The sequence below is a fragment of the Bubalus bubalis genome, chromosome 21 (genome assembly GCF_019923935.1).
Source record: "Bubalus bubalis isolate 160015118507 breed Murrah chromosome 21, NDDB_SH_1, whole genome shotgun sequence".
Classification (NCBI taxonomy): Eukaryota; Metazoa; Chordata; class Mammalia; order Artiodactyla; family Bovidae; genus Bubalus; species Bubalus bubalis.
Window position 1 is genome coordinate 32,636,989 of NC_059177.1, and position 18,448 is coordinate 32,655,436.

Here is an 18,448-nt window from a genome sequence, read left to right on the forward strand (position 1 = left end):
ATCCCCGTGGAAAAGAAATGCAAAAAAGCAAAATGGCTGTCTGGGGAGGCCTTACAAATAGCTGTGAAAAGAAGAGAAGCGAAAAGCAAAGGAGCAAAGGAAAGATATAAGCATCTGATTGCAGAGTTCCAAAGAATAGCAAGAAGAGATAAGAAAGCCTTCTTCAGCAGTCAATGCAAAGAAATAGAGGAAAACAACAGAATGGGAAAGACTAGAGATCTCTTCAAGAAAATTAGAGATACCAAGGGAACATTTCATGCAAAGATGGGTTCGATAAAGGACAGAAATGGTATGGCCCTAACAGAAGCAGAAGATATTAAGAAGAGGTGGCAAGAATACACAGAAGAACTGTACAAAAAAGATCTTCACGACCCAGATAATCACGATGGTGTGAGCACTGACCTAGAGCCAGACATCCTGGAATGTGAAGTCAAGTGGGCCTTAGAAAGCATCACTACGAACAAAGCTAGTGGAGGTGATGGAATCCAGTTGAGCTCTTTCAAATCCTGAAAGATGATGCTGTGAAAGTGCTGCACTCAATATGCCAGCAAATTTGGAAAACTCAGCAGTGGCCACAGGACTGGAAAAGGTCAGTTTTCATTCCAATCCCAAAGAAAGGCAATGCCAAAGAATGCTCAAACTACCGCACAATTGCACTGATCTCACACGCTAGTAAAGTAATGCTCAAAATTCTCCAGGCCAGGCTTCAGCAATATGTGAACCATGAACTTCCTGATGTTCAAGCTGGTTTTAGAAAAGGCAGAGGAACCAGAGACCAAATTGCCAACATCCGCTGGATCATGGAAAAAGCCAGAGAGTTCTGGAAAAACATCTATTTCTGCTTTATTGACTATGCCAAAGCCTTTGACTTTGTGGATCACAATAAACTGTGGAAAATTCTGAAAGAGATGGGAATACCAGACCACCTGACCTGCCTCTTGAGAAATCTGTATGCAGGTCAGGAAGCAACAGTTAGAACTGGACATGGAACCACAGACTGGTTCCAAATAGGAAAAGGAGTACGTCAAGGCTGTATATTGTCACCCTGCTTATTTAACTTCTATGCAGAGTACATCATGAGAAATGCTGGACTGGAAGAAGCACAAGCTGGAATCAAGATTGATGGGAGAAATATCAATAACCTCAGATATGCAGATGACACCACCCTTATGGCAGAAAGTGAAGAGGAACTAAAAAGCCTCTTGATGAAAGTGAAAGAGGAGAGTGAAAAAGTTGGCTTAAAGCTCAACATTCAGAAAACGAAGATCATGGCATCTGGTCCCATCACTTCATGGGAAATAGATGGGGAAACAGTGGAAACAGTGTCAGACTTTATGTTTTTGGGCTCCAAAATCACTGCAGATGTTGACTGCAGCCATGAAATTAAAAGATGCTTACTCCTTGGAAGGAAGGTTATGACCAACCTAGATAGCATATTCGAAAGCAGAGACATTACTTTGCCAACAAAGGTTCGTCTAGTCAAGGCTATGGTTTTTCCTGTGGTCATGTATGGATGTGAGAGTTGGACTGTGAAGAAGGCTGAGCACTGAAGAATTGATGCTTTTGAACTGTGGTGTTGGAGAAGACTCTTGAGAGTTCCTTGGACTGCAAGGAGATCCAACCAGTCCATTCCAAAGGAGATCAGCCCTGGGATTTCTTTGGAAGGAATGATGCAAAAGCTGAAACTCCAGTACTTTGGCCACCTCATGCGAAGAGTTGACTCATTGGAGAAGACTCTGATGCTGGGAGGGATTGGGGGCAGGAGGAGAAGGGGACGACAGAGGATGAGATGGCTGGATGGCATCACTGACTCAATGGACGAGAGTGTGAGTGAACTCCGGGAGTTGGTGAGGGACAGGGAAGCCTGGCATGCTGTGATTCATGGGGTTGCAAAGAGTTGGACACGACTGAGCGACTGAACTGAACTGAACTGATAGTTGATTCACAATGGTATCTTAATTATAGGTGTACCACAAAGTGATTCATTTATACCCCTACAAGCATCCATTCTTTTTCAGATTCTTTTCCCATTTAGATTATTATAGAATATTGAGCCAGGTTCCCTGTGCTGTGCAGTAGGTCCTTGTTCATCTGTTTTAAATATAATCGTATATACATGTCAATTCCAAACTCCCAGTCTATTCTTCCCCCCACCCTTTCCTCCCGGTAACCATAAGTTTGTTCTCTAAGTCTGTGAGTGTTTCTGTTTTGTATATAAGTTCATTTGTACCAAACAAATGGTATTCCTAAAACCACTAAGTGGCGAGACCTGGATTCTAGTCAGGGAAGGTTTACTGATGTAGCCCGTGCTTGCCATGGGGTCTTTTGTTCTACAGTCTTCATCTTTTCTTGAGATTTTAGCCTCAGGGAACAAAAGCTTCTCTTTTGGAGGAAAGACAGAATTGTATCACAGCTTCTACCTGGAAGCAGAAGGATGAGATGAGACTCTAAGAAAGCTTTCTGCTGCTGCTAAGTCGCTTCAGTCGTGGCCGACTTTGTGCAACCCCATAGACAGCAGCCCACCAGGCTCCCCCGTCCCTGGGGTTCTCCAGGCAAGAACACTGGACTGGGTTGCCATTTCCTTCTCCAATACATGAAAGTGAAAAGTGAAAGTGAAGTCCCTCAGTCGTGTCCAACTCTTAGTGACCCCATGGACTGCAGCCTACCAGGCTTTTCTGTCCATGGGATTCTCCAGGCAAGAGTACTGGAGTGGGGTGCTATTGCGAAAGCTTTCTGACTGTGTATTAAATCTGTGGCTAGTGCTACATGTTCATGGGGGCCCATCACTTTCTCCTTCCATCTCAGCCCAGTGCCTCTGTGACTGCGGTTGATGGTCTGTTTGACCTCTGAAACTTGCAACCAGCTTAAGGTTGCTCTCTCTAGATTTCCCCCCCTTAACTGTACCTTCCCAAGGCACCTCCTTTACAACAAACTGCTTTGGTGAGGACCCACAGACCTCAAAGTTAATACTTCTAATGGATTACCATGAGGCTGGAAAGCAGAGCAGCAGGCCATGTGTCAGGGAAAGGAGGAATTAGAATGGTTTTCTAAGAGGCAGGGGAACATTTCTCAATAAGAAAAGGTTGTGAATTGCATCTGGGCGTTAATGAAGCTTGGTTGGTACCAACTTTTCCAGGGCCCATTTGAAGCATTTGCTTTCACATCATGTGGTAAAACTTTCACATTCCACCTTGATGGTGTGTGTGTGTGTCCTGAGGCCCATTTCATAGTGCATGACTTCTGTGTGTTTCTTTTGGACATTGTTTCTACCATTCCCCAAATGGTGTTAATGTCATTCTCCACGATGAGAATTTTTTTAAAGCTTTTTATTTTTATTTATTTATTTTTTTCTGTCCTGGGTCCTCATTGCTATGAGGACTTTACTCTAGTTGCAGCAAGTGGGGGCTACCCTTGAGTTGTGATCACGGACTTCTCACTGCAGCAGCTTCTCCTGTTGCGGAGCACAATCTTCAGAAGTTGTCGCTCCCTGGGCTCTAGAGCACAGGCTCAGTAGTTGTGGCACACAGGCTCAATTGCCCTGCAACATGTAGAATCTTCGCAGATCAGGGATCGAACCTGTGTTGCCTGAATTAGCATTTGGATTCTTTGCCTCTGAGTCACCGGGAAAGCCCCTCATGATAATAATTTAATGTAAGTCTTGCCATATCTGGAAGAGTACTCATTTCCCCACTTGATTCAAATCTCTGCTTAAATGTCACCTTCCTTGGCCACCTCCTATGAACGTCCTCTTCTGCTGTCATTCTTTAATCCCTTTAGTATTTTTTTCTTCCTAGAGCTTAATTGCTATCATCATTTTACTGTCTTTGTTTATTATGCATGTCCTTCTGCTAGAGCACACTCTCCATAAGGGCAGGGACTTTTGTTCACTCCTGTATTCATTCCTATCACCAAGACTAGGGATTGAAAAATGACAGCCCGCAGACTACATCTGGCTCATTGCTTGTTTTTGTGGATTGCTTGAGAATCAAGAATGATTTTTGCATTTTTTAAAAGGGCTTTTAAATGATTTTGTTTTAAAGGGTTGCAGAAGGGATAACAAAGAAACAGAGGAATAATATAAGACAGAGACTATATGTGGCCCACAAAGCCTAAAATACTGACCATCTACCCTTTGGAGAAAGCATCTGCTGACCCCTGACACAGAACAGTGCCTGACTGTTGAGCCATCCCTCATCAAATATTTGAGGAGTGAAAGAATGTCACTTGGGTCCCCCAATTTTGTTCTCTCCATCTTCCTAGAATGATGTCTCACTGACATCTGGTGTTGAATAAAGTGTCTTGAATATGACCCTGAAGACTTAAACCTGGACTCCTGTCACCGAAAACAGTAATTGTAGTAATATTTTTTTATAGCTCTTAGAGTTGCAGTACCTGACTCCTAGGTAGCCACAGAGGCACTGTGAGTCTTTACTTTACAGTAAACTGTAGCTCTCAGGTCTCCTGGTGGTATTTTAAGTGTCCAAAAGTAAAACTCTGATAGTGATGGACACAAATGATGCTTCTTGATTTTGGCCCCAACTGTGATGGAGGTGCTTTAGTCTCTTGGGCTTTCCTGGTGACTCCGTCAGTAAAAAATCAATTACTGCCACTTCAGGAGACCTGGGTTCAATCCCTGGGTCAGGAAGATCCCCTGGAGAAGAAAATGGCAACCCACTCCAATATTCTTGCCTGGGAAATCCCATGGGCAGAGGAACCTGGCAGGCTACAGATTCAAAAGTCTAGTCTTTTAAAGCAGTGTTTCCAGAGTGATGTCCCAGGCTCACTTGTGTCTGAATCTCCTCAAGGGTACTTGTTTAAAAATTCTGGAGTCTTTGACTCCATCTCAGGTACGCTGAATCAGAATCTCTGGAGGGAGGTCCCAGGACTTTATATTTCTTACAAGCTCCGTATGTGATTCTGATTTTGCTAAGGTGGAAAGTCATTGCTTTGAATTCTGGTATTGGTAGGAAGGGGTAGGATGAAATTTACATCAGTGTAGGGCATGGGTTTTCCAGGGCCTGGAAAAATCCCATGGATGGAGGAGCCTGGTAGGCTGCAATCTATGGGGTCGCTAAGGGTCGGACATGACTAAGCGACTTCACTTTCACTTTTTACTTTCATGTGTTGGAGAAGGAAATGGCAACCCACTCCAGTGTTCTTGCCTGGAGAATCTCAGCCCTGGTGGGCTGCCGTCTATGGGGTCGCACAGAGTCAACACGACTGAAGCGACTTAGCAGTAGCAGCTTAGCAGCAGGGCATGGGTATTTCTATCATCATGCAACACTCCATGGCAGTGTTTCCCAGGCTTCCATGTCATGGAATCCCACTTGGGGATCTTGTTACAATGTAGATTCTGATTCAGTTTTGGAGTGGAAGCTCAGATTCTGCATTTCAAATAAGCTACCAGGTTGGTGGTATCTGTTCTTGAAGCTCATTCAGTATAACAGGGGATTAGAGCAGGGGCTGTCAAATTTTTTTTCCCTAAAGGATGAGGAAGTAAAAATATTAGGCTTTGCGGGTCGTAAAACCTCTGTCTCAACTACTCAACTCAGCCTGTAGTGCCAAAGGAGCCATAGATTATACATAAATGAATGGTGGTGTGGCTGTGTCCCAATAAAACTTTATTTGCAAAAACAGGAGGCCAGTCAGACTTGGTCTGAGGGCTATGATTTGCCAATTCTGTGTTAAGAAAATCATACCAATTAATATCACTGTTCTTCAGAATTATTGAGCATCTTCCATATGACAAGTCATTTGGTGGGTGGTTTCATTCATTTGTTTCCTGGTAGCATATGCAAAAATAGTTCTGGAAGGTTAAATAAGGAACATTCACAGCTACCACATGGGAGAGTTGAGACTTGAGCTCCTCCGACTTCTGGGCTCCCATGTGAGTGTTTCTTATACTGTACAAGGTGGGTTCCATATTAGCAATGAAACTTGCTTTGAAAATAACTTTTCTTTTGAAGGACAAATAGAATGGAGACTTCATGAGGGCAGGAATTTATACCTTTGGTTCTCTCTGTATCCTCACTGCCTGGAAGAGGGCTTGGAACACAGTAAGTAGTTCACAGTTCAGTGAACATTTATTGAATGAATGGCTATTTCATGATTTCCCACTTCTAATAATAGTGTTTTATGGGAAGGGGGTTTTCTATGTAAAGTGATGCAACCCATTATACAGTTAGTGACCCTGAGTGCAAGTCCTAGGAACCAGGTTGTTCTACACTCAGGCTCTTTCATTCTGAGCAGTGCACTAAAGTTAGATAAAAGACGATTTGCAGGGACCGAAATTGTGACCTTGTAGCTTCCAGCAGATACTGCTGCTGCTGCTGCTAAGTCACTTCAGTCGTGTCCGATTCTGTGCAACCCCATAGACGGTAGCCCACCAGGCTCCCCCATCCCTGGGATTCTCCAGGCAAGAACACTGGAGTGGGTTGCCATTTCCTTCTCCAGTGCATGAAAGTGAAAAGTGAAAGGGAAGTCGCTCAGTCGTGCTACCCGCCTCTTAATTTTAAGTCTTCAGTCCCTTTTCAACATTGTGAATAAAATTGTGTTTTGACAAATCTCCTGGTGAATGGAGGAATCAAGGACTATTCTTGGGGCAAGAGATCCCAGACAAAACTCCTGTCTTCTTCTTGTAGGGATTTCCTCCAAAATGTCAATAGTCAAGTCACCAATCGGAAGAAAAAGGGGCCCAACAAGAGGGACCCTCTTCTTTGTTCTTCTTTGGAGTTTCTCATTTTAGGACACTTAATAAGATTTTTGCAATGAAATCCATAGATCTTGCTAGAATGAGTTTCTTGGTAATAGTATTGCATATTGTTAGAAAAACACTGTAATTGGCACAAGGTGCTTCTGACTCAAGGAAGGGCAGTTGGCAGGTGTGTTGAAAGCGTCACAAATAATTTTTGAAGAAGGATATGAGAAGAAAACCGAATGACTGCTTGAGGTGGAATTTACTAGAGATGCTGCTGCAAGGCTGGGGGTCAGGGTTTTTATCCTAAGGCAGCAAGAGGGGAAGGTACACCTACTAAAGCTACAAAGAGACTGACTTGAGAAGTTGTATCGAGCTCTTTATCGTTTCTAAGCCTTCTTGCTTCAGGTGACCTAATGGTGTCACCTCTGAGCTCACTTTGTGCCCATGCAAGACTGCCCCCTGACGTCTAAGCTTCATAATGAGATTTCTCTCAAAAGTGTTGCTTTTGTACTGCACTTGTACAACTAACTTGACTAGTTTACCTTCGATGGAGAAATTGAAACTGTACAGTCTGGGTATTTATTTATTCATGATATTATCATTAGGCCTTGCAGGAGCCAGCCAGCAAGGAAGAAATATATTTGTTCCTATCATATACCTTGACCTCATTCATTCATTCCACAAATATTTGCATACTGACTGTGTGTCAGATAGCATTCTCATTCTAGGCAAAGTCTGCCTTCGAGTTGTTTTTAATCCTAGTGCATTAAGAGAGATAGTCAATGGACCGAAAAAGTGAACATCAGATGGTTACCAGTTCTAAGGAGAAAAATCCCAGATTCAAGGGATCTGGGGAGCAGGGTGGGTGTGGGGTAGGTAGTTATTTCATATAGGGCCATTGGGGAGGCTTTGATGGGGGTACCCCTTAGATAAAGACCTGAGGATACGTGGGAGCCAGTGTTCCAGGTGGGGCGCATGGCAAATGTGAAGGCTGTGAGAGAGGAGGTGGAGGAAGAGAGGGTTCAGTGGAGTGAGTACGGCACTTGCCACCCCTGGATGGAGATGCAGACAGTTTTGGGCCTCATGGGCCATTGTGAAGACTTTGGCTTCTCCCCTGAATGAGATGCAAGATTTTGGAGGTTTTTTTTTTTAGTTGGAGTATAGTTCCTTCACGATGTTGTGTTAATGTCTGCTGTACAGCAAAGTGAATCAGCTATTTGTTTATGTGAAAGTGTTAGTCGCTCAGTTGTATCTGACTCTTTGAGACCCTATGGACTGTAGCCCACCAGGCTCCTCTGTTCTTGTAATTCTTCAGGCCAGAACACTGGAGTAGGTTGTCATTCACTTCTCCAGGGGATCTTCCCAACCCAGGGATCAAACCCAGGTCTGCTGCATTGCAGGCAGGTTCTTTACCATCTGAGCCACCAGGGGAACCAATGTGTTTAAGTATGCCCTCTCCTTTTTGGAATTCCTTCCCATTTAGGTCACCACAGAGCATTGGGTAGAGTTCCCTGTGCTATACAGTATGTTCTTACTATCTGTTTTATGCATTGTATCAATAATGTATATATGTCAATCCCAATCTCTCAATCTATTCCGCACCCCCCACCTTGGTATCCATAATGTTGTTCTCTATGTCTTCGTTTCTGCTTTGCAAATAAGATCTATACCATTTTTCTAGATTCCACATGTATGTGTTAATGTATGATATTTGTTTTCCTCTTTCTGACTTAACTTTGCTCTCTGTGACAGTCTATCACATAGACGTAGATCTATCCACATCTCTGCAAATGGCACAATTTGATTCCTTTTTATGGCTGGGTAACATTCCATCGTATAATGTACCACATCTTCTTTATCCTTTCTTCTGTTGATGGACATTCAGGTTGTTTCATGTCCTGGCTATTATAAATAGACCTGCAGTGAACACTGAAGTGCGTGTCTCTTTTGAATTGTGGTTTTCTCTGGCTATATGCCCAGGAGTGGGATTGCTGGATTATGTGCTAGCTCTCTTTTCAGTTTTTTAAGGAACCTCCAGGCTGTTCTAATGTTGGAGGGTTTTGAGCAGGGCGACAGGGTCTGACTAGCACTTGAAAAGCACCACTCTTGTGCTATATTGGTAAGTAGAAGAGCAAGAACCAGAACAGGGTGACCACTTAGGGGGCTATTGAAATAAATTCCGGCAAGAAATGTGGGTAGCTTGGATGAGGGTGGTAGCAGTAGAGATTTAATAAACTCTGAAAATGTTGTGCAGTGGAGCCGATGCAATTTTGCTGACAGGTGGAATGTAGATGGTGAGAGAGAGGGATCAAGGATGAGGCAAATATATTGGGCTTGAGCAACCAGAAGGGAGGTAATGCTGCTGCTAAGATGAGGGAGTGTATGGGGGGAACAGGGGCTGGGGGTGGATGTGGAAATCAGGAGTTTGACTTGGGGTATGTTGAGTGGAAATGCTGATGCCCTCAGATGAAGAGGTCAGGAAGGTACCCGGGTGTGTGGTGGCGAAGATCGTGGGGAGGGTTTGGAAGACGCTGTGATGCTGGTAAGAGTCATTAGGATTGAGTGCCTTTTATTTGAGTGTACGAAAACAGTAAAGAACCTTCTTTTTCACGCATGTCTGCATTCAGAACCAAGTGATACATGAAAACAAAAGCTATATAGTTACAGAGTTGAAATTTCAACTTTATTGCTCATAACGGCAGGATTAGAGAATGTGGCTTTGAGTCTATGGCAAAGTGGACTTGCCCATACTTTACTTTTGAATCACATGGATTTTCCACCAGGCATGGTCAAGATGGACATTTTCAGGGATGGGTCCCTTCTCGTGTGGAGGTACCGAGCAGATCAGAATGTTAGCCTGCACTCAGGTAAGTGGATTCTAAATGAACGCTTACCACAGACAGACTTTTGAATGTACACTTCCTTCTTGAACTTGCCCATCAGTCAGCTGCATAAGTCATTCTTCTTCCTCCAGAGATGGGGCTCCAGAGGTTTGGAGAGAGAAGCCAGGGTGTGCATTAACTTAGGTAACGGAGTATCAGGAGTTGGGAACACATATCTAACTGAATGTTAGATTCTTCACACTTACTGTTTCAAGTGATCTTCACATCTTTATTACCATTTTACAGATGAGGCAGCACTTGCTTAAAGATGTTGCTTTACCTAATATCATGTAGCTTGGAATGGGAAGACCTCTCTGTACACTTGACACTAGTCTAATTCCTCTCCTATGTCTTCCAAAGAAATGAACTATCAAAGGGGTGATCATTTTATTTTTTAAACTATAGACATGAAAACATTTGTTTTTGTTATTGTTGATGGGGTGTTCAGAGTATATGTCATTTTAAGAGAAACTTGTATTCACGTCACAAAAGAATTAAGAAAAAAACCACATTGAATATTTACATGCAATTTAAACATAAAAGACTGTGACTGTTCATTATCATTGGATTTATTTTTAGGAAAACTTTTTACTCTCACTTTTATTCCCAAGTGCCTGAATGCTTCAAAGATTCAAAATCATCTTGACATTGGCATTTTTATTGGGACTTCTTAGAGAGACATGCAGCCGTAAGTCTGGGTGATGTATTTCATACAAAGTCAGGTCTCAGTTGTGGAAAATTCTAGACTCTGATCTCTATGGTCATCCGCTGGATCTGTGATTATTCTATGGTCTTTTGAGAAATAAAGTCCTTTAAAATGGGAATCTTCTGAAATAATAAGGACCTGTTACTTCTTCTCATACCTTGTTGCTCTCATATTACTGAGTAAGAAAGAGTTTGCAGTAAAAAGTATTGAGTCTTCAGAAGAAACATGGGTTTTCCTGACTCTTGAGCGTCTTCAGAGCAGACTGAGTCTCCTTGCCTCCCAGTGAGACTTTTTTGATGGGGTTCTGCCCTCAAATTCAGGTCAACATCTACACAGGCTTAGTTATTTTATTTTTGTAAACCACCTCCCTGAATAGCCTTTCTTTTATCCCTTGTTATGGGTGACAGAACTTGAGATGATGGAGAGTTTGTGGTTCCACAGGTAGTGGCAGAACTGGTCCTCAAACGTCAGCCTTCCAATTCCAAGTCCAGTGTTCTTTTCCTAACTCACTGCCTTGCTTCAGCCCCAACAAAACTTCTCTCTGAACTACACCATCATTTCTGTCCCACAGCCTTCACTCAACTGCAAAACCCTTTTCATTCTGCAGAGCTCCCTGCCTGTTCTAAAGGTCCTACTGGTTTGATCTGTTTGCTTATTAAAAGCCCCTTCATGATGCTGACCTAAAGCCTGGGTCACTGACTAAATCCCCCCTCTATTGAAGAGTCATGTTTGCACTGGTTGATTTCTACTTATTCCCTCTCCCATCCCTTATGTTATAAACAGTGTGTGAGCAGGGACAGGTGCCTTTCTGTGTCCCCAATAGATTCCAAGACAAAGCCTTGTACCAGTGAGTGGAGACGGTCATTGAATCGGCCTGAGAGTCCCTGAAAGGCCTGAGATATTGAAAGTCATTCCCTTCAAAGGTTGCATTTTCATTCTTATGCATTATGGGGGCCACGTTCATTGAAGGATAAAGAAGCTGCTAAGTCTCTGCTCTTGTTTGCCCCCCATGCTGAAGTTTGTACAGTAATACAAGTTAATAATGGATGAATTAACATAAAATTCAGGGACATAACAATGAAAGTACCAGGCATTCGAGAGCCATGAAGGAAGCATTAAACTTTGCATCCAGGTATAAATGGGAGTTGGTCTAGAGAGCATGGGACAGCAAGTCTGGAGGGTAAAGTACAAGGGAATCTGGATATAAAGCATCTGGATATAAGGCAGGGCTTCCCTGCCTTCCCAGGTAAAGAAACCGCCTGCAATGCAGGAGACCTGGGTTCGATCCCTGGGTCAGGAAGATCCCCTGGAGAAGAGAATGGCTACCCACTCCAGTATTCTTGCTTGGGAAATCCTGTGGACAGAGGAGCCTGACAGGATATAGTCCTTGGGGTTGCAGAGTCAGATATGACCGAGCAGCTAAGCACACACGCACACATCAGCATGCACACACACATCAGCACGCACACACAGACACATAAGCACACGGGCAGCTCATAGAAGCTGGAGAAGGCAGGGAAACAGCTTCACCCCTCGAGCTTTCAGAACAAACACAAATGCCGCTGACATTTCGATTTTGACCCATTAGACCCATTTTGGATTTCTGAGAGATCCAGCTCAGAAAGATAATGCTTGTGTTGTTTTAAGCCACTGAATTTGAGATGATTTGTAGTACAGCAGTAATAGGAAACCAATTCAGTAAGCATTCTCTGTATTGTGGTTGCTGTTGTTGTTACTATTATTTCTGGAGTAATTTACAGTAACTTAAAGCTTAGAGTTGCTAAAGTAAGTTACCCTTTCCAAGCTTTGGGTGCTCACCCATACTCAGATACCATCACTGTACTGCACTTCGTTTGGTTCTTTTTCTGAACCATGCACCCCTTTGGCAGCACATTATGTAAAGCCTGTGGATGATTCTCATAATTATTTTTTTAATTCATAAAGTCAGTACCGCAACCCAGAAAACCCAGTATATTGAATCATGCTTGTCAAATATATATATATATATATATATAAAACTCAAGTGTTGTGTTAAATTAATGTTTGAACCTTAGTAACACATCAAAAAAGATCTTGTGTAAGGCCTTAAATCTACTGTACTTTTGAAATAGTAATGAGCATAAATGGTATTTCAGCATATCTGCAAAAGCTGAAATGTGAGATGAAAATCTTCGTGATTTCTTTTGGTGATAAAACCTCAGGTACCTCTGATATTATTGCATTTCATTGCCTCATCATTGGAGGAACTGCTAGATTGCAGTTCAAGATTAGTGCAGTGAAAATGTAACTTTCCCCCGCCCGCATCCTGGTTCACTTGCCAAGTCTCCCAAGCTCCATTTCTCTCTGTGGACCTCCTTGGGTCCCTCCTTGGGACCTCCTGAGGTCCTCAGGTGAGAATCCCTGGGAAGGACAGTGTTGTAAGACCACAAGGCAGTATAGTGAAACTTCAAGATCTTAGTACTTCTAGCAAGACTCAGTGTGTGTATTCTGTAAATGCTTGAGGATAGAGGGGTGATAGGTCTGTTAGAATGAGGAAATGACTGCTCTGTTTCATTTGGGAAAGGCCAAAACCATTATTGTAAACCCAACTGAATTTATTTGGGCTTCATGATTTGAAACATTTTTTTTTGTAAAGCTGACTTACCAGAAGAGAAGACCTATCAATAAACAGTAGGATAGGGTGATGAGAGTGAAATTAATTCCATATTAGCAAAGCATGAAACACAATGAAAGGAATGAGTAGTGTTGCAAGAATTTCAGTGAAGTTGCCTCTTAGAGGAAATTCTGGGTATTTAACAGTGGTCAGAGAACTATTCTTGACCAAGAATGAGCAGGATGGTCTCGAAATGGTACTGACCATTGTCACGGAGCAGTATCCACAGGTGAGCTTCAACCAGAGTTGAAGGAGAGAGCTCCAACCAGAGAGAGGAGCTCATGGGATAGCACATCCAATAGCTTGTTTGGTGAGAGTTGTAGGCTTAAATCTGAAACATGGCTTTGCACATAGTAGGCATGCTCATGGTTGTCAAATTGGCTTGACTCAAGAACCTTTTACCCCCTTCTCACCATTTGGATTACCCTTTTGGAAAAGTCAGTATTCTCACTGGATAATTTAGAAAGACAGCTGTATAAACATGTAGCTTTTCAAAGCTGTCCACACCTGCCATATAACAAGAGCGAGCATAATACATTTTTATTTTGTTAACAAGAGGCTCAACAGGATTGCAGAGTTAATAACAGTAGAGCTTTTCTGCTGGCAGTTTCCATTGCAGATTGACTGGAGGACTGGCAAGTATCTTTGTAAGTGATGGACTTGACAGCCATGTCTTGAAATAGAAGAAGAGAGCTGTTAGGTACTTAGCATGGTTTAAACAGCCAATATTTTCTCATTTGTTTTTCAGATAAAAAGTTACATAGGGGCAAAACACCCCAATGAAGCATAGTTATTGGGAATATGGCTTCATGGATTCACTCTTTATGGCAAGGTTTAAAATTCAGAGTGGCAGTGGGGTTTTTTGTGAGGAGTGGTACCTAAAGAAATCACATAATTCACGATGCACAATGCATCCGAGACTTATTTTCTTCTGGAAGAAAAAATCAAATGGGGTTGCCTTCATGGACCATAAATCTACAGCCATCATGTCTTATTGTTTCGATGCTATGAGTATTTCCTTAGTATTATTTCTAATGGCTCAGAGTTTGTTCTTAAATTAACAGCATGGTATATGTTGGCAGTGGTTCAAAAGCTATTGATTTTTTTTTTTCAGTCTGTGTTTTTTCAGCATCAGTGAATGTATGGGTGACATTATTATAGATTTTTTAAAAATTTAATCTGTAAGTATTGACTGTTAAAAACAACAGCCAAAATAGTCAGTAAAATAATTGGCAGAATTGGTTTCCACAATGTTAACAAAGTCTGTATTGGCAACTTTATATGGTGCAGTGCAAACTGTTGATAGTTTCCATAGCTCACAAACTTTGAAATGAAATCCTTTACCTTTAATTGTGAAGGGTTTATGTTGTTTCTAACTTTGTACATATAGTGAGATTTAGTAATATTTTATATCTTACCATATCAAAATTGTATATTTCAGAACTGCCTAAAAGAAGCAACCAAATTATGTTGGCAACAAATTATATTTCTAGATAAATAACTCTAAATGCCATGCTGTTAATAGTTTTAAAATAGAACTTTATTTAAAGTTGGATTTTAGTGGATTTAAAATAGAACTTTGAATCCATGTCCAAATTACTTTGTTGTACTAGAATTTTATTGCATTGGTTAACTGAGTTCACAAACTGGCAATCCAAAAGAGATGTTATTGGTTGTTATTCATATGGATCAACTGTGTTTTTGGGGTTTCAGTTTATACTTTAAAATATACAAATCTAATGCTATCATCATACCAGAACAGAATACAGGCAAAACTGAAAGATCATATAGGTTTAGTTCCAGACCACTGCAATAAAGATTGCAATTACGAAAGTCACACAAATCTTTTGGTTTTCCAACACATATAAAAATTTTGTTTACATTGTACTGTGGTCTGTTAAGTGTACAGTAGATAGCATTGTCTAAAAAGAATAATGCACATACCTTACGTTAAAAATACATACTTGCTAAAAAAAACCGCTAACCATTCTCTGAGCCCTCATCGAGTCATCATCATTTTTCAATGGTCACAGCAAAGATCACTGTCCACAGATCACCATAACAAAAACAATAATAATGAAAAAGTGTCAAATATTGCAAAAATTACCAAAATGCGACAAAGATACAAAGTCAGCAGACATTGTTGGAAAAATGGTGCCTATAGATCTGCTTGATACACAATTGCCACAAAGCTTCAGTCTGTAGAAAACACAGTGCCTGCAAAATGCAATTAAGTGAGGTCTGCCTCACAGAAATGGCTTGTTGCTGACCATGGAACTTGTGCAGTCCTCTGGAGATTTGAGAGTATGCCTTGGAAGTGATCACGAGCTATGCAAGTCGATTCAATCACTATTGATTTTAATTTTATTTGAAAATATTTGTTGCCCCTCTTTTTCCTGTCTCATTGACATAATGTTTGGTCATGTGCTTTTCTTTGGCCAGTGAAATCTGAGTGGAAATGACTTGTGAACTTTCTGGGCAAAAGCTTAAAATTTACTGAGGCTTCCCGTGTTCTCTTTTCTTGATGAGCAGAAACCTTCCAGATCAAAGCTGGTTCCCTTTCTCATCCCCAGCTCCCAGAACAATTTCTGATACACCTTAGCACTCAGTGAACAACTACTGAATGAATATTGGTGACATTTGTATATCTTCAGAGTGTTGTATGGCAGAAAGTGAAGAGGAACTAAAAAGCCTCTTGATGAAAGCGAAAGAGGAGAGTGAAAAAGTTGGCTTAAAGCTCTCAACATTCAGAAAATGAAGATCATGGCATCCGGTCCCATCACTTCATGGGAAATAGATGGGGAAACAGTGTCAGACTTTATTTTTCTCAGCTCCAAAATCACTACAGATGGTGACTGCAGCCATGAAATTAAAAGATGCTTACTCCTTGGAAGGAAAGTTATGACCAACCTAGACAGCATATTCAAAAGCAGAGACATTACTTTGCCAACAAAGGTCCGTCTAGTCAAGGCTATGGTTTTTCCTGTGGTCATGTATGGATGTGAGAGTTGGACTGTGAAGAAAGCTGAGTGCCGAAGAATTGATGCTTTTGAAGTGTGGTGTTGGAGAAGACTCTTGAGAGTCCCTTGGACTGCAAGGAGATCCAACCAGTCTATTCTAAAGGAGATAAGTCCTGGGTGTTCTTTGGAAGGAATGATGCAAAAGCTGAAACTCCAGTACTTGGGCCACCTCATGTGAAGAGTTGACTCATTGGAAAAGACTGATGCTGGGAGGAATTGGGGACAGGAGGAGAAAGGGACAACAGAGGATGAGATGGCTGGATGGCATCACCGACTCGATGGACAGGAGTTTGGGTGAACTCCGGGAGTTGGTGATGGACAGGGAGGCCTGGTGTTCTGCGATTCATGGGGTCTCAAAGAGTCGGACACGACTGAGCAACTGAACTAAAATGAACTGAGAGTGTTATATACTCTTGGCCAAGTCCTGGATTGTAAGCTTTTTGTAACAATAACAAAAATTTAACCACAGAATATATAATGTGAGGTTTTAGATAGGTAACCTGGAATGACAAAATCAGGAGGGATTGTTTCTTCTTTAGAAAAGTCACTTGAATTAAAACAGTTTTTTCTCATTTGTTGCTTTTGACATTTTTTTAAAGTTTTTAATTTTTTTAAAAATTGAAATATTGTTGATTTACAGTGCGGTATTAATTTCAAGAGTAGAACAAAGTGATTCAATATATGCTGCTAAGTCATGTCAGTCGTGTCCGACTCTGTGCGACTCCATAGATGGCAGCCCGCCAGGCTCCCCTGTCCCTGGGATTCTCCAGGCAAGAATACTGGAGTGGGTTGCCATTTCCCTCTCCAGTGCGTGAAAGTGAAAAGTGAAAGTGAAGTTGCTCAGTCGTGTCCGACTCTTCGAGACCCCATGGATTGTAGCCTACTAGGCTCCTCCTTCCATGGGACTTCCCAGGCAAGAGTACTGGAGTGGGTTGCCATTGCCTTCTCCAGATTCAATATATATACATATGTATATGATTGTGTGTGGGTGTGCTCAGTCATGTCTGACTCGCTGTGACCCCATGGACTGTATCCTGCCAGGGTCTCCTGTCCATGGGATTTCCCAGGCAAGAATCTTGGAGTAGGCTGCCATTTCCTCTTCTAGAAGATCTTCCCAATTCAGGGATTGAACCCATGTCTCTTGGATCTCCTGCATTGGCAGCTGGATTCTTTACCACTGTTACTGCTGTGCCACGTGGAAAGCCCATATATGTGATTATGCATATACTTTTTAAAACATTATTTTCCATTATAGATTATTATAAGATATCAAGCATATCTTATGTAGAATATATACATATATTCTTTTTCAGATTTGTTTCCCTTATAGGTTATTACAAAATGTTACATATAGTTCCTTGTGCTATAAAATAGGTCCTTTGCTGTTTATTTCATATACAGTAGGGTATATCTCAGAGAAGGCAATGGCACCCCACTCCAGTACCTTTGCCTGGAAGATCCCATGGATGGAGGAGCCTGGTAGGCTGCAGTCCATGGGGTCGCTAGAGTCAGACACGACTGAGCGACTTCACTTTCACTTTTCACTTTCACGCATTGGAGAAGGAAATGGCAACCCACTCCAGTGTTCTTGCCTGGAGAATCCCAGGGACAGGGAAGCCTGGTGGGCTGCCGTCTATGGGGTCGCACAGAGTCGGACACGACTAAAGCGACTTAGCAGCAGCAGCAGTGTATATCTGTTAATCCAAAGCTCCTAATATAACCCTCCTCCCCTTTTCCCTTTGGTAACCATAAGTTTGTTTCCTGTGTCTGTGGGTCTGTTTTTTGTTTGTTTGTTTGTCTTTGTCTTTTCTATATTGAAGTATGCTGCTGCTGCTGCTAAGTCGCTGCAGTCGTGTCCGACTCTGTGACCCCATGGACTGCAGCCCACCAGGCTCCTCCGTCCCTGGGATTCTCCAGGCAAGAACACTGGAGTGGGTTGCCATTTCCTTCTCCAGTGCATGAAAGTGAAAAGTGAAAGTGAAGTCGCTCAGTCGTGTCTGACTCTTGGCGACCCCATGGACTGCAGCCTACCAGGCTCCTCTGGCCTTGGGATTTTCCAGGCAAGAGTACTGGAGTGGGGTGCCATTGTATAGTTGATACCTAATACTATGTAAGTTACAGGTGTAAGATATAGAGATTCACAATTTTTAAAGTCATAGTTACTGTAAAATATTGGCTGTATTCCCCGTGTGGTACAATATATCCTTATAGCTTATATTTTTATTGATTTTATAAAAAATTTATATTTGGATGTGTTAGGTTTTCATTGCTGTGCATGAGCTTTCCCTAGTTGGGGAGAGTGGGGGCTGCTCTCTGTTGTGCTGTGTGGGCTTCTCATTGCAAAGGCTTCAGTCGTGGAGCATGGGCTGTATGGTGCATGAGCTTCAGTAGTTGCGGCGTGCGGGATCTTCCTGGACCAGGGCTCGAACTGGTGTCCCCTGCATTGCAAAGCAGATTCTTAACCACTGGACCGCCAGGGAAACCCCAATC

At 42.2% G+C, this 18,448-nt stretch overlaps 1 protein-coding gene across 11 annotated transcripts in view; it reads left to right on the forward strand.

The window, feature by feature from the left end:
• The window catches only part of TAFA4 (TAFA chemokine like family member 4), a 180,068-nt gene that overhangs the window by 85,588 nt on the left and 76,032 nt on the right, over positions 1–18,448 (forward strand). The window contains exon 1 of one of the 11 annotated variants that reach the window (XM_044933690.2): positions 9,097–9,564. The exons of the other annotated variants lie outside the window; for them this stretch is intronic. Coding sequence (XP_044789625.2) covers positions 9,465–9,564 — 100 coding nt within the window. The 5' untranslated portion in view covers positions 9,097–9,464. Of the gene's footprint in view, positions 1–9,096; positions 9,565–18,448 lie in introns of those variants that run through there. 11 annotated transcript variants of the gene reach the window in all.